At 39.0% G+C, this 17,083-nt stretch overlaps 1 protein-coding gene across 3 annotated transcripts in view; it reads left to right on the plus strand.

Moving 5' to 3' along the window:
- The window catches only part of RERE (arginine-glutamic acid dipeptide repeats), a 207,233-nt gene that overhangs the window by 95,795 nt on the left and 94,355 nt on the right, over positions 1 to 17,083 (plus strand). For 2 of the 3 annotated variants that reach the window (XM_068414260.1, XM_068414261.1), the window contains exons 4-6: positions 4,368 to 4,473; positions 5,961 to 6,057; positions 9,653 to 9,757. In XM_068414260.1, coding sequence (XP_068270361.1) covers positions 4,368 to 4,473; positions 5,961 to 6,057; positions 9,653 to 9,757 — 308 coding nt within the window. Of the gene's footprint in view, positions 1 to 4,367; positions 4,474 to 5,960; positions 6,058 to 9,652; positions 9,758 to 16,476; positions 16,494 to 17,083 lie in introns of those variants that run through there. The other variant, XM_068414263.1, reaches the window with a different exon arrangement.

A 17,083-nucleotide genomic window follows, 5' to 3' on the forward strand; every position in this document is an offset into this window, starting at 1 on the left:
TCCTTGCTGTGTCTCTTTAGCTCCTGATTTCCAGATAGCTTCATTTGTGTCCCCCTTCTGCTTTTTTTTTTTTTCTCCAGGGGATCTGGTATGAGTAGCCTTTATTTTTCTTTTCCCCTCCTTTGAATATTAGTAAATGTCAGAATTGAGTAAGTATAAAAATTCTTCTACAGTAACAGTAGAAATACGGGTAGCAATTCAACATGGCAGGGTGGGGTGAGGCACAGCTAAGTCAAACCTACCACTTGTATTGGAGTCAGGCTGATACTGTGTCATGGACCATAATTAGAACTGTCTGTGTGAAGTGAAGTAATCATTTTTGGGGGACAAATAATGCCCCAAAGGAGTGGCTTAATTTGTAGTGTTAAAGAAATATAATATCTACTTGAAAACTGGCTTCGTGAGGCCAGAGCTTCTATGCTGCAATGCACAAGATATTTATTTTGAATAGTGGAGTGACTGTTAAAATATTTAACATGGTGTTGAAATAATACAAAGAATTTGGTAGCTTAGTATTAATCACATGATTTTTTTTTCCCTGATAGAAAAATTTCATTGTTGAAGATATGTTTGAAAGGAAAGATGTGCTTTTCCTTGTTTCTGTTTTGCTGTTTGTTTCTTTGAAATAGCTACTACTCAGTGACTTCAGCGTGCCCATCTGTCATCTCCAGCGTTTGGTATATTGTTTCCAAAGCTAGTGGTGATTTAACAGGGTATCTAAATAGGGCAAGCAATGAAGGATGCTGCTTAAATCCCTCTGAGAGAATCTGCAGGACATCTGTGATCATTTGCACAATTTGGTTAGTCATAACCCTGGGAGGAGAATGTGGCATCTCGTAGGATGTGAATTGTAATGTGCAGTGACGTTTTCAAGTGTATTCTGAAAGAAAACTGGCACCTTGGAGCTGTCACAAGTGCTGTGGAAATCAGAACATTCATACTTTCAAAGAGAACCGGCAAGATTATTTTTTTCCTTTTTAAGGGAGGGTCTTATTTTTAAATAGAAGTTGACCAGATGCTTGTGAACTGGGATGCTTTAATCCCTTTACAGCTTTATCTAGTTCTTGTTGAATGTCCAGAACTGATTCATGTCTTTTAAAAGGAACAAAAACCAAAACAGCAACAACAACAAAACCCCCAAATGAGCGCTTTTGAGTACTGCAGCAATAGACAATATTTTCATTTAAGGGGAGAATGGAGTTTTTTAGCACAAGGAATCTTTTTGAGCTGACAGAAAGACACTTTGAAGCACTTGCCATTGCTGTGCACTTGCCATTGCTGTGATTTCTGCAAGTCTGAATTTTGCATGTGGCTATCTGCAGCTTTTCATATGTAAAGGTGTGAAAAAAAACCCCAGTAACACTTCATGAACTAGGGGACACTTCTTTTGTGTGCACATGGTTCTAAAATAAATAGTCTACCACAGAAGCTGGCGCCTTGACACCTCTGAGTATAGTCTGCTCTGTAAATGACATATATATTTAGAAAGTTGGCTGGCAAAATAGCATGTCTAAGAATTTCTGTGCAATGAAGGATGTAAATGTGAAAAATAAGATTCTGACAGATGTTTGATATTTTTAGGGAGATAGAAACTTCAGGTTAAAACCTACAAAATCACACATGGTGGAGAGGAGATACAGAAAATACTTTTCAAGATGAAGCTTTTAAGTTAATTGGACAAAACGCAGCAATCACAGTAAAAAGAGATATTTAGAAAGGCGATCAGAACCACCCTCCCCCCCAAAAAAACCCAACCCACAAACCAGACAGCCCACAACCCAAACCCAGCTGCTATCAGCAGAGCACAAATAGCAGCTTAATAGTATGTCGGCGTATTTTTAGTTGTATCGTTGTCCACAGACTTTTCTGTAAAAAGTTACTTGCACATCTCGGCTGTAAATATTTTTGCTGCATTCCTTATGTGTGGAGGCGTAGAGTGGTGCCCTGAGTGTGCATTCTGTGATTCAAATGACAGAGGAGTCGGCATCGTGGAGCATGTGCTGCTTTCTGTTTTGAAAGATATGAGTCTGTAATCTTTAAAGATATGTACATTGGCCATGTTCATCTTTTCCTGTCATTTATAATTCATTTACAATACTTCATAAAATTTAGTTTTTAGAAGTTAAAAGCCTAGAAAGTTGGTGTATGGCATGGCTTCAAATCTATCTTTGTAGGCACCATTTAGATGGATTGTCTATTGTTTTTATTATCTGTTTTAGTTCTAATTCTACCTTCATCTTTTTTTCTCCATAGTTTTTAAAGATATGTCATTTTTGTTTCTGAAGTGTAATGAACAAAAAGCTACTTTTCAGTGTTATGAAAACCCTTGTAATTTTGTTTTCTTTGTAATCTTCCCCTCTGAGGCTGCCTCACAACTCCATGATCAACCCAAAGAAGTTAATACCATTCGTGTTGGCAGGTTGCAGTGTAGGGCAATTCATCATTGCCATGAAAACTTCTTAGATCCAGCCAGCCTCCTGAAATTCAATCTCCTTCCCTGTGTTCCTCCTGATTGTGAATCTGATTTCAGGGGAGGAAATGTTGTTGTTCTCTTTCACCGTGCAGAGTAACTGCTAACCTCTGGAATAAAACACAGTGAAGGCAACAACTGAGGCGTTCTGAGTCTGAGTGCAGCGTTTCAAACTGGGCAATGAGAACCTTCCCATCAAATTAAAATGCTTGAACCAGCAAAAAGCTCTGGGCTGTGATGTTTTCTGAGTGTGCTCTCAGGGCTTTGTGTAACAGGAGGGAAACTTTTTCCTCTCAGCTGGGAAATGCAAACAGAATTTGGAGAGAAATGCTGGGTTAATGTTTTCCATCACTGTTGCACGCAGTTCTTGTAGCACTAATAAAATTTATGAACTCTTAGCAAGAGGGTAACAAAACTTTTACTTGAATTTTTCTTTTTTTTTTGTCTAAAGAATTCAGAGAGACTATTCATAAAGAGTGATGCCCAGAACTTTATTTCGGGAGCACAGAAAAGTCTGCAACCCCCTTTTTTTGAACAGCAGGCAGCAGAAATCAGTGTTGCCTCTCAGAATTTGTCCTTTGGATTTTTTTTTTTAATGCATTAGACAAACTCGGTGTCTTTGACTGCAAATGTGTTATTCAAAAAAAAAAAGTAGGTTCAGGTTTCTCCTGTACAGCACAAGTATGCTCGGTATGTTGTTGAATGTTTTTTGAGGCATTCCATACACAGAGCACATGTAGTGGTGGGTTAGTTAACAGACTTTTCTCTGGCACAATGCTGCCACTAGCAGCTTTTTTGTGGTATTACATGTGTTTTTAATCAAAGGTTTCAAGAAGCGCATTTACTGGAACGATTTTGATGTTATTTATTAAGCAGAAAAGGGTGGAAATTGCTGTAACAAGCAGGCTGATGTGACCAGGAGAGACAATAAGAATTTTCTGGTCCAGTAACCTGTGATTTAACTTTTAAATGTAAATATTTTAAAAGCAGTCTAAGAAGGGTTTAGAGAACTGTAGTGCAGAAAAAACACACAGTGCTTGCCGTTGCCTCATCCTGAAAGAATGTTAATTTCCCTTTGGGCCTTCCTCTGCTTCTCCAAGGTTTTGGAGCAGCAGGAAGAGTTGACTACTGAGGGTTTCAAAGATAAACTGAAGCAGAGAGTCTGTGATAACTTGATCTAAAAATTCTCTTTTAAAGTGGTGTTTATGCTTCGTTTCCTCCTAAGAAGGAACAAACTGGTAGCTGGGTTCTCAAATGAAAAAGGAGCGCTTGAGGAAGATAGTTTTGTGTAAATTTTGCTGTTGTATTTGTGAGGTACGTGAGCAGTCAGAGCCTAGAATTATTGGGATTGAAGTGCTGCGTCCTATTCTTTTGTGTAAAGGAGTGTAATAAAGAACATCTACGATTATGTCTGAATCCATCTGTCCTTGGGGGAAAAAAAAATCTGGTGTCTCTTGGTTACAACTGTTAAGAATGGGTGGTTGGATTGTGTTGCTACTGGTATTCTTTTTTGTGTGTTTGGCCTAAATACTTTTTGTTTGTAGACATTAACAGACTAAGATCATGCTGCATGAGCCCCAAAATTCCAGTCCTTTTCTGATCCCTGCCCCTTCTTTTCTTGTGTTAGTTTTTTGTGAGTGAATACCTTCTATTTGCTGGTCAGATATATAGAGATACGACTGCCTGATGATGCACTAGGTTCTTGTTGCCTTTGTCTGGTTTGAAAGTCAATCGTTAGCACCTTGCCCTTGTGTCATTGTTATAGAAATATGTTTTCCTCCCTTTTGGGTCTTACCTCAGGTTTTCTTCAGTGTGAAAACAAATTTTATGCTTTAGAAGATTGTGTCAGATGTGGTCTGATTTCCTTTTAGTAATGCCTTTAGACCTTCTTTTTCAGAGTAAACGGGACCACCTCCTTATGAATGTCAAATGGTACTATCGCCAGTCTGAAGTCCCAGATTCAGTCTATCAGCATTTGGTTCAGGACAGACACAATGAGAATGGTAAGTTAGGCTCTGTAGAGTAAGGCCTTCTTTACTTGTACTCTGAAGCTTAACAGTCTAGAAAGCAAGAACACTTTTGCGTAGGGATGTGAAGCAAGGACTGTTGATGAAAACAAGATATTAGAAGATGGATTATAGTGTTTCTTCCCTGCCTTGTTTGTTCTAACCAGTGTATGTCCTGTAACCATAGCTATAATCAGATGCGTTTCAGGTATGGTTTAAATACTGTGCTGTATTATACTAATCCCTTGAGAGAGAGTAACAAAGAAAAATAACATTGGGTCCTTTGTAGGCCTTCTGGATGGTGTACTAATGCCTAACTGGCTGAAGACCAAGCTGTCTGAAGAAATTGTGAATCTCTTCTATTTTTTTCTGATTCTGCCATAGTGCAATGAGAACTGTATTTTACATTCATACTATCTTGCACGTATGAATACTCACTGTGATTAATGTTGCAGTAAGTGAAGTAACTGCAGCACTCGTAGCCGAGTTCCCCCTTTTCTCTTTGCAAAACCCAGTGTGATCATGGGTTTAATAGAAGCAGAAGAAACTTCAGTACATATCCCAGTGTCATTTATCTCTTGCCTCTAGGGGAGACATAACATTTGCTTCTATTCTTGCCAGGAAATTTCCTTGAGGCAACTGTTAAAATTCTGAAGATACTCCAAGGTGAATTGTGATAGTAAAAGTTGATGCTTGAAATATGGAACACAGCAACTTTTTGGTGCATGACAAAGTCGAGCATACGTTCTCCTTTTTGCAGGCATTAAGGACGTTTTGAGTGTGCTTTTAGCAAAAGCTGCACAAATCTAACAATTCTCTTGCTAATTTATTTGGAACTTCTGACAATGCGATTATAGAGACAGTGTCAAAGTGAGCATTTTTGATAACATGGCTGCTTTTTTAATGTTACATTCTTGTGCATGTGGAGAAGTATTTTTGTGTGTTCTTCAAAGGTATTATAAAGAAATAATAGAAAAAATTGTCTTCCATTTTTTTAACACTGAGAATTTTCTGTGTTTGAACATGAATATCAATATTTATCCCAAAGCCAGAGCACTAAGCAGTTAGCACGGTCAAGATTTTGTTGAAGATTTGAGATTAAATATGCAAAGCAACCAAAACGTTAACCTGGAAACCAAAAGTCAGTGATAAATTAGTTTGCCTAGTTCCTTTCACCTAGGAGTGACCACTTCCAGTGTAGGTCAGTGGATGTGTCACCCAGTACCCCTGAAATCTGTTTCCCTTCAGCAGTTCCTTAGCTATGGCAAGGGAGAATTCATGTGTAAAAACGGGTGTCATGTTATTTCCATACCTGAAAGGCCATGTAAACAATCTGAATGTCATCTTCACACTGAGGAGTGTGTTTCTAAAACATCCTCAGACTTTGACCTGTAAAAAACACCTGCAAAATGGCAATGGTAGCTGCTTTCAGATTACAGCTAATGTGTTGGTGGTTTTTTGTTTGTGTTTTTGCTTTCTGGCAGACTCTGGACGAGAGCTTGTTATTACAGACCCAGTTATCAAGAATCGAGAGCTCTTCATTTCAGATTACGTTGACACTTACCACGCTGCTGCCCTCAGGTAAGTCACAGAGGATGTGGTGCAGTGTCTGAGGTGGATGAGAAAAACCTTCTTGAGAGAGGTGCTTTTCTGTTCTTGTGTGGGGATCGTTAGCATACTGCTCAGCTTTCTCCTCATCTCCTGCAGTAATTAACTTCTGTTATCTGTTCTCATTCAAAAAGAAGCTGTAATTCTACAATCTCGTTTTAATCTCAGTTAATCAATGTTGCTCAGAAGATATTGTTTCCCATCATTGCCAATTTAGGTTATTGCTGGTTCCCGCAGAAATCCTACCCTTCCCTCCTCTGTGTTTGATTCCACCATTAACAATAGCATCTCCTAGGGAAGTGACTGTGAGTACGTTGCCCTGATTAAATTGCGTTAAAGGCTTTTTGCTCTGAGGCACTTGTCATTGTTGCAGCTCAGCTAAGAGCTCCATTAAAAACTGGCTGTACAGACAGGAGGTAATGGACCCCTGTATTGTTCTCTGTACTATCTGCTCTTCCCTGGAGGTTGCTGCTCTTTTTACCCACTAAGTTTTTACCTTTAGTGGCTAACCTTTGACTAGGCTGAGGGAATACACCATGACTTAAAACTGTTTTCAAATAGAAACAGCGAGGCATTATTTTTCAGCAGATTTTGAACATGCCAAACACGCATGGGTATTGTCAAATGGAAATTGAATAATCTCCCTGATAATAATGCTCAGATGGTGTTTCACTAGAACCATCTGGAGACATTTTTTGTTCAGAGTCACTTTGCTGAAGCTGCTTACTTCAAGACAAACTGGCTGCAACTTCTGTTACAGGGGTGGGAAGAAGCCTTTGATTTACATGTTAGACTTTTTTATAAACTCGGAAAATTCCAGTGGTGTGCTATAATCTCATGAAATTCCACAGTGCCTTTTCTGAGTTACAGAAGGTTGCCTTCCACTTTTAAATTGGCGTGCTTGGAAACAAGCTAGCAGGAGGTTGTCTGTCCTGATGGAACCAATCTTGGAAATCTAACTGTCTGCTTAAACAGAGAGAAACTGAACTACGTGTATGGAATTTTCCCTGGGAGTATTTTAACTTCTCTTCTATGTCTTTTCTTTTTCTTCTTTAAAGAAAAGATAAAAATGGAAAGATAAAAATGGAATATATGTGTATACCAAGCAAACCTGAAAAATAACCTTCTCTTCTCTCCTTCTGAAAAGAGTGGAGTCTGCTGAAAGCCCAAACTGAACACTTTCTCAACCTGCCTTGTGTTTTATCTGCCACCTTTCTGTTTGGAAGCCCATACCGTGGGCACCTTTCAGATCACTCTCTTGTTTCTCTTTGTTGGCATATGATTTCACTGTTGTGTTGTTCTGGATTGTTCATACTTCTAATAATTCTTAAAGGCTTGTAGATGGTATCTTAAGATGCTGGTAATTGAGAGGATATGCTTCTGCAGGGTAAAGATATATTTTTGCTGATTCTTTTCTAGCAAATTGTGATTAATAGACGTCAGTAATTTTCAGTGTACAAGGCGAACGTAAGGGTAATTGCACATGATGTTCTTGCAGTTTGAGGACATAGAGTAGGCAGAAAGTATTGTGATGCATGAAAGGAGGGTTAACATGAAATTCTAATTTATTATAATATGAGATTATTTCTCTGCCCTCTGGAAGCAAATGGCTCTGGTCACACAATGAATTGCTGACAAACTGGGAAATAAAACCAGTGATTGTAGCTACCAATCTTCTGCTCGAAGCAGTGGAAAAATTTAACTAGCGGATACTTGTAGATCCGTGTGGAAGTGTGTAATGGAAGTTATGTCCTTTTTACCTATATGATAAATCTTTGTGGCACTATGTAGTACTACTTGTCTGAAATGCTTTTATGAATATAGATAATACAGGCTCATCTGTAAAACGCTTATTAACTGTCAGATGAATTATTGAAAGGAAACTAAGTATTTTTCCAAAAAATCCTTTTAAAATGTGAATGTAATGTGAAATATCAAACCAAATACCCTTTCTAACTTACTTACTTTCTTTCAAAATGACTAAACTAGGAAACTTAGCTTCAGCCACCAGGGATAAAATAAATATTAGTGAACAAGTTTGTCTTTCAGTATTTGTGTGACGTCTCAATTACAGGCCTTGTTAATGTTCCATTACAGCCTGGCATGACCTGTGCAAAATCCAGCTTTGTCCTCTGCCAGAAGGGCAATTGACTGGGAATTAGGCAATCATAGGGACACTTATGCAGCCTCAGCTCACAGGATCGCGGCATCGATTTTGTCTTAGAGCAGTCGGCAACTTTATTCATCCTTTATCCTTCTGGTGTGTTTTTTCCTCACCTGTAGTAGTTGATGTTGTGTACTGGAGAACTCATGTCAGAAAAAGTTCTTGGTGGCTGTGGATTGGTGAGCCTTTTTGAAGTGCTTTACCATGAAAAGACTAGGAAGGGAAGCAAGCGTAGCATTGCAGCTTTCTAGGGCAGTTTTTCAAGTATGCAGTGCTTTTAAGCTCTGCTGAGAAGACCAGGCAAACAGATCCAGTGTTATTACACTCAAAATAATTATTCATCTTGGTGTACTGGTGGCAATAGCACTTCTCATTCCATTTTAACCAAGACTGGAAAACCTTTTTACGATGTTAAATAAGCCCCATAGCAGCTTATTTATAATAGCAAATACTGTTCAGTAAATACAAGTGGAAAGAGATGCTATCTGTATTAATACTGGAGAGCCTGACATACTGAAAAAGAGCAAAATCATGTGCTTTGTTTATTGCATTCAATCGGGTTTATATACAAAGCACTAACTCTTTGGCTGCCTGGCCCGTTTATCTCTGCCCGCTTTTGATCTGATTTACTGGCAGCAGCAAACTGTCGTGCAGTGAATGACAAAACACGAGCAGCTGTTGGACGTTAACAGTCCAACAAACCCTTGAGGAAACGAGATGCAACTTTGTACAGCTAGTCTGCATGCTCATCCTTAAGGATAATGACTTCATCAACAAACTATATTAAGAAAAATCAACAATCTGTTGTAGAACAAGCGAATAAATCCTCTTTTCTCCTTTTCTCTCTCTTTTTAAAAGTGTCTTTGTGTTTTACTGTCGTGTGAAAAGTAGAAGGAAGAAACTTGTGTGTGTTTGGAATTTGCATTGTTAGGTTTGCAGTCTTGCTAGAAACAGCATAGCTTTGGTTTTTATTTGGAAGTGTTACTAAGCTGTTATCTTTCTAAATAAAAAGCTAACTTCCCAAATAATATGAATAGTAGAATTTTTGAAGTTTCCTTAAAGATGTAAGTTTAATAGGACTGTAAAAACTATGAAAATAAGACATTTTCAGGATTGTATTTCTAGGGTAGATATTGTTCGTTAGTCTGATTAAATTTGGGCTCCCCAGGACTGTGTGGGGGCTGAATAAGAATTAATTAATGTTTGTAGAACACCATCTGAGACCTTGTAACTGAATTTTCTTCCCTTTCCACCATGGGAAGAATCTGCGTGGTTACTTGTTGCAACAGGCTTATGTGTGACGTTTTAGACATGTATGAGAAGACAAGGATGTCTGTGGCTTATACATAGATTGCAGTGGCACTTAATTAAAATTCTAATTCCATTTTCCCCTCTTTCTTTCAGAGGGAAGTGTAATATCTCCCATTTCTCCGACATATTTGCTGCTAGAGAGTTTAAAGCCCGAGTGGATTCATTTTTCTACATACTGGGCTATAATCCAGAGACAAGGTAAGTGAAGTGACTTCTAAAGGCAAGCTTTACTGCTGATCTGAACCTGCAGGAACAGGGAAACTGCTCAGGGGAAGAAAAGTTAAAATCAAGGATGATGCTGATAGGAAGGTGGGGTGGAAGAGAATGGGAGGGAGAAGCTACATCTTCCTGCTGAGTGTATGTATAGGAGAAAAATCAACAGTAGATAACAAAATTGTGCAGTGAGTCGTGATACCCGATTTCATCGCTGGGTAAATAACGTAGTGCCTCAAAACAGGTTTTTAGAACTGTGAAATGTGTTTAAAGGTTGCAAACATGAGCAGGAATTCTTAGCTGTCTCATTGGCTAAATGCACACCCCTGAAAATACTTCAAAGGATACATTCACATGTTCTCCTAAGCAATGCTGAAGTTTACACACTTCTAAGAAATCAAATTTCAAGTTTTAAAGTGTGGAAATTCATGCTTTTGTGGGTAAATACTCATATAGGGTCCCATATCAACAATTCCTAGTTTATGCTTCACTGCCTGGAGTAAATTAGAGGTACAGAAAGATCTTTTTTGGGGAATTAACACATATTTGGAGAAGGTACATTCAGTGCACTCTTCAATTTCACAGTTCTTTCAGTCTGCCTGGGAGTTGTCCAACCAATCAGCTGGGTTTGGACAGCAAAGCTGATACTAGACTTCCTTATTTTTCAGGTCCAAACCCTAACTTTTATTTTTTTCTTTTATGTAGTTTTGTAAATACAGAGAACGCCTTACAAATACCAGCCTTAAAGAGTTTGTTGTCGAGGGGTGTATTTCTATGAGCACTTGAGTAAAAGATTAATAATGTGTAACAGGGCTCAGCAAGGTCTGTGCCGACTGGAAGTTGTGTTGTTTCTTTCAATGTGGAAAATGTAATTAACTTGTGGACCTTGATTTCTAGAGGTATTGTTGAGAGAAGTGTTATTTTAGGTGGGGATTAGATAGGCAGGTAAATAATGAATATTTGGATTGTTACATTGTAGATTTACTTTTTTTTAATGCAGATACGAATCTTTATGCTTCAGGGCGAAGCCAACCACTGACTGTGTGCTGTTAGGAAGAAACTCCCTGTGTGGGCATGTTATTATGTAATTGCCTATTTATGAGGCTTCCTGTACCTTACTCTGAAGTGTCTTAAACTGTCCGTGTGTCTGAGTCAGGGTACTGGACTGGGTAAACTCCCTTAATCGATTCAGTTTACATTCCTAGCGGGTGCTGTCAGTGTAAGTCCCTAGGAGACAAATCTTGGTAGCGTATGGTGCTGAGCTCTGGGAAGAGGGCATGAAATCCTATAATATTTTAAAATACAATATGTTAAAATGTTTTTGTAATATCATTTGTGTATTTTTTGGAGCAGTCCAACAAGGCGAGGCATTTATGAAGTTTGTCATGATGCACCTCTGTGATACTCAGCACCATGCTTGACCTCTATATTTAACTTTGTCACTTTTCTTCAGTGCATTTTAGCTTTGAGGGCGTGAATGCGAAATGAACTATTTGTATTAGTGTTCAAGTTCTGTGTTTAATGGATGATTTCTCTTATGAAATGCCATTTATGCGAGTTGTTAGTGCAATTTTAAACCGACTTTCTGTGTAGAAGTAGCTGTTAATTCTTCCAGCTATTACAAAATGACTGAGCCTGAAAAGATCAATGAAATGACAAAGCGTAGCACTTAGTGATCAGCTAATTACTTACACTAACCAGGTCTCAAAATGTAGGTTTTTCTTCATTTGGTTGCAGCCAGGGTGTTGTGTGGTTTTGGTTTGTTTTGGTGTTTTTTTTTTTTTGTTTTTTTGTTAATTCTAGCTCTTCAAGTCTTCATTTTGTCTTGGCACAAGGAGAGGTTTAGAAAAAAGAGCTGAGTCTTTAGGTTGCTTGATTATTTTTGACCTGTGTGTTTGCTACTGATTTACAATGCATGCTTCTTTGCATACCTAATTCTAGATATATTTCGCTTTTGGAAGTAAAAGTATTGTAACACACCTTGGAGGATGACCTGTTAATGGTTTGTCTAGAAAAACAAAACTTTGTCTTGAACTTGACCTGCTTTTCTAACGTAGCGTTTTGTTTCACATGGAGAGGATGGAAAATGTTCATGGTAGCTTGAAGTAATAGTATGTTGTAGGTAAGGTTCTGAATACTGCAACGTGACCCTCTCAACTGACTTATAGAAATGTGTGGTAGGATAGATTCTTACACTGAACAAGCTTGAGCTGTGGATTGCATCTGCAAAGATGTAGTTCTGTTTGAGTGATTTTTATTTTGTGTTCAGCATAAGGTGCTCATATACTTTTCCAGGACTCTCAAATGCAGCTCAGTGTGTTGGGAATCTGACTATTTTCTATGTTTTCATGTGTTCTGTTTGCAAAACAACGCGCAAAAATCCCACACCCCTAAAAATATCCAAAACACTGGTGTGGTGGATGTGTAATCAGAGGCCCTTTTGTTCCTGGAGCACACAGTGCTAAAGGAAAGTGTGCTTTGTCCTTTCTTTTCTATTTGAAAGCTTGCTGACTATAGATTTACCTTGGGAAATAATCAACCATGATCCTATTGTTGATCATTCTGTGGTCTGGAAGTGGTAAACCTGTGCATTTTGGGGTAACTTTTTTCTTTACAGTGTGTATCAAGCTGTTGTTTTTTTTTTCTACAGAGTTTGGTAAAAGATTGCACACTATGTTTCAGTAATTCTCACATCAGTGAGAAAAATCTGATTGTGGAATAAAAACATGAACTAATCTTAAAGCTAGAAGCTGGGTGTTATCACCTTGAACAGAGTGTTAATCAAGCTAGTAAGTAGACCTGAAATATGTTCCTGGCTCTCAAGGGTGTGGAATACATCCACTAAACTTGTATAGCCAGCTGAGAAAGAAAGCTCATTTTATGCTAAGTACTTCAAAATAATGAATTCCGTGTCTCTTCAGAGAAGTGACTGCTCTGGCACTGACTAATCCCACTAACATGGAATCCCACTCAAACTTTTGAGTTCCCCAAATGGCCCGATGAGACCAATGAACTTTATCAAAGAAGCAATGTTAGGTGAATTGTATATGCCCCGAAATTAGTTTAGAAGCATTTCAGAGTATATAGAATAGCAGTCAGGAAGCATTAATGGACAAAGAAAACCAGACCTGATGTACCACTTCAGAAAACCAGTAACCACGCCAGCTTGAGTTAAGGTGTTGGTTTTGCTATTTGAGTCAGAAATCAACTCTGCCTGTTAAAAAGAAACGTGCAGCAAGGCTTGGGAATGCTGTTGAACGTGCTGTTTGACCTCAGGCAGCTGGTTTTCACCAGCTCACATCTTACCACTCGTTTACTACAACTCTAGTTCTTACCCTATGTGTAGTATAGTGCCAGATGTAGCTGATTCTGGCAAGAACTTCTTCCAGTCCTTCCTTTTGTACTCTGACGTCCTGCATGGACTTCCAGAAACAACTGTGAACTGTCTCACTCAAGGATGCAGGCATGCCCAGTGCCACCAGTGGTGTTGGCTGGTTCTGTAGCATACTGGCATGTACCAGGCATTCAGCTCTCTGATCTCAGGAGGAAATAAATACATCATGAATTTTGTCTGACACTGACATCTATGAATATATATTGATTTAAATGCTACTGAATTTTTACTTGGAACTAGAAATAATCAGATATTTTACAACCAGTTTTCATGGCCATGAATCAAAATTACTCTTCCACAACATAGTTTTGCATTGTAGAACAAAACAATACCAAACATTCAAGGCATGGGTGAATTTTCTGAGTAGATGTTTTGGGAAGACCAGGGTCTTGTCTGTGTTTTTATTCCACAACATTTGCTTTTACTTTATTTTTTTTTCTTCTGAAATGTTCTTGTTTGGTGATGTTGTGAGTTAAATGAGTGTTGGTGTGTCTTTGAGAGGAGTGTTCCCAAGAGTGAAATTGAAGGTGACTTGCTCTTTCTTGTCCTTCATGTCTTCCTATTTTCTGTTGAAAGTCTGAATCAAGAGCCTCTCTTTTCCCTTTTTTTTTTTTTTTTACCCCTCTCTCAATGGAAAGCATAGTGAGGGGAGTACAAGTTTCAGTTCTAGAAACAGATAAAATCGTGTATATTCTTACAAAGTCAAGAAGCCAGTGTGGAGTTGTGTGTAAGTAGGGTTTTTTCAAAGCTTCCTCTTAATATTGCCTTTTGTTAGTAAAAATCGTAGTTGAATGGTGAATTGACATCTACAACCAAAATGTGAACAGAGGCTGAAGAGGACTGCAGAGCTCTGTGTTGCTATTTGGATCCTTTCGTCTCGTTAATTTTTAGCAGTCAGAATATTTTGATTCTATGCATATTATAATGCCTAGGGCAACAAGAGAGGGTGAAGTGATCATAAAGGTTTTTAAATGTATCCATCCTCATGTCTCAAATCAAAGCCTTAAAATGAGTTCTTACTATGATTACACTTAATAGAACACTGACAGTTTGTGGCGTACTTTAAATAAGACAATTCCTCCAATGTATCGTAAGTCCAATTTTTTTTAAATAGGTTTAGCAATTTTATATACAATCAGGAATCCTCCTGATGGGGGAAGTCAGGGGCTGTTTGGTATGCCCATGTGATGTGAAACAGATGGCTTCTGTATGTCTTACAAAACAACTTTGCTGTAATTTAGTATCACTCTTGTCTGATATTCCTGGGAAAGAATTATGGAAGATGCTGAGCACCCTCACTGCATGTCAGTAGGTATTGTCATGCGTTGAAGTGCCTTGCAGTTGATTCCTTTTAAATAAAGAGACAAAAATCCCTCCCCAAAACTGTATTTAGATAAATGAATGTATAACTTCCTTGGCTTGTTCTTTCTGGCTGATACCACACTTAGTAATACCATTTGGAATACATTATTTCTGTGTGCCCGTATGTCAATTTATCTCTGAATTGGAGGGTAGCATAAAAGCTGAGAACTTTTTCTCAAGTTCATGTTGTGAACTTGAGGGGAAAAAAAACACAACCCAAAACAACAACAACAAAAAAATCCAGAAATGTGTTTCAGCTGTAGCTGAAATCAAGGCTCGATACATTTGGCCCTGTAAATGTTCTTACTTAAAAGTGGTCAGCTGGTAAACACTGTGCAACGTATTTGGGGTAGTTAACGTTTTTCTAGGCTGTAGTCTGGGAGGGTTTGGTCAGTCAGTCTTGTTCTGAATGCATTAACCTCCTGTAATATTTTTATAACAGAAGTGAGCTGGTAGAATGTTATGGTGGGTTTGTCTTTTTGTTTTTGTTTTTTTTTTTTTTTAATTTTAAAAGCACTTTATAAAACTTTATTGTGTTTCGGGAAGCTTTAAATACATAGCCTAGCATAGTTTAGTATTTAAAAAAAAACATAGGATCTTTTATCATAGTTGGTTGTGTTTGGTTTTAGGTTTTTTTTCACAAGCATGAGCCAAGCCCATCTATCCTGTATCTTGGAGAATGGCTCCTTCAGATTATGAATGAGCTTTGGTAGCGTCAGATGGTTTCAGCAGAGCTATGGTGGCTGAAATGTTCGAGTTACTGAATGTTTGAATAATTATTGCAGGTTCATTGAAGAAGGCAGACTTATGTTGGTGAATGTTCCCAAGAAGGGGGTGGGAGGTAACGTAATATGGGCAACAAGAAAGGTGTACCCACCTATGGTATAATAAAATTTTCTCACTGGATTAATGTAAAAGAGAAAATTTGGGATTGTTCTGTGCCCTGGTCTGTTTTGCTTAGTCTGTTTCTGTCTTTTAAAATTCAAAATTTGAGAAATTGTTTATCCTTCTCTAGCCTTGCAGTAAATTTGGGCATCTCAGGTGCTCTAAAATGGGGGCAGGTACACTAATTAAAGTATTTTATTCCATAGGGGGAAGGGATATTGCCTGCATATAAATGGGTAGCTAAGAATCTTTTTGAAAATTACATGAATAAACAGGAATGCCAAAAATCAAGGATGATGAAGGAAGCTGAAACAGTGAGTTGAGTCTGGCTCCTCTTGGGTTCACCTTGTGTTCACACGTGCTTGTGAACGGCAGTGGCATTGCTGCTGAGAATTCATATTCTTTAAATGTTCTCATATATTGCATTATTCACACGTGGAACAAAAGTATTTTGTGAATCAGCCTGCTGCTAACAAATTGCGTAGCAAAATGTGAAGCTTCTGTCATTTGCATCAGTGAAAACCTCTAAGCCTTTTAATGTAATTTTTTTAAAAAGCTAATCACAAACTAGGAAAAAAAAGCTTTTAGGAGCCTTTTTTAAATCGATGCGTATTTCACTTGGGGAAGATATAAAAAGTGCTGGAACAGGGATGTCTGCAGGCTTTGAATCGCTCCGCTCTCGAGCGTTGGCTGTACCAGACCCCCTCGCTAAGGCCCCACTTCCCTGCACACTAGCTTGGTGCGCAGGAGCTGCGGAGGCTGTTCCGTGTGTGCTTTATTTACGGAAACAGCGGGGTTCGGATTGATTGCGTCGGGAGGCAGCGTGTGGCTGAGGGAGGGTCACAGCACATGCTCAGTCCTGGCAGTCCGAGGGCGAAGTTTCTGCGTTCTGCGTGCAGGCTTAGGTCATAGCACAAGCTCAGTGAAAGCTCGCTGAGGTCTCTCAGGCTGCATGTGCCTCCATTTTGAGTTGGTAGAGTGGAAAAGGCAGAGTTTTAGCTGTTAAGTAGAGGGTTCAGGAGTGCATCTAAACCCACAAGAGCCTGTCATAGTCATGGACGATCCATTCAGCCCCTGCAGGTAGGCTGCATCACTCTGGCCTCCCCTAAACGAGGATGCTTTTTGCTGTTATTTGTGACTTCTGAAATGTTGATGAAATCATTTCGTTCCTATTGCATGTTCCTCAGAACCTTGTAGTCACGTCGGCATCGCTGTGCAGCTGTCCGTGTGGTGCATGAGGGCACTGAGCGGGGAATCTGCTGCCGAAGGGGTGCATGGAGCAAAACCTTGAAGCTGTGTGGGCTTGTTTTTTTTGTTGTTCTGTTTTTTTTAACCCTTCCCCTCGTGGTGCAGTTTTAATTTCAGTTGTGCTGTCTGCATGCCAACCTTACGGCAGGTCTGTGGGGAGCCGCAGAGGCACTCCGCAGGGTGTGCAGGGCTACCAGAGTGGCTGTTAGGAAATGTTTGGGCCTGCGACAGGCTGTTTAGATAATGGTACGGGGAGGGTTGTAGATCAGCAGCCATTGGTTGCTCTGAGGAGGGGTGGTTCTCGCTTGGGTTGAGGGGCAGTGATCCTGCTGATACTTCCTCAAGTATTAAGGAAAAAAAAAAAAGTAGCTGGCACGATTCTGCTTGCTTGTCAGTCACGTGCAAATAACACTTCTGCACCT

Source organism: Nyctibius grandis, chromosome 17 (assembly GCF_013368605.1).
Source record: "Nyctibius grandis isolate bNycGra1 chromosome 17, bNycGra1.pri, whole genome shotgun sequence".
NCBI classification, from domain to species: Eukaryota; Metazoa; Chordata; class Aves; order Nyctibiiformes; family Nyctibiidae; genus Nyctibius; species Nyctibius grandis.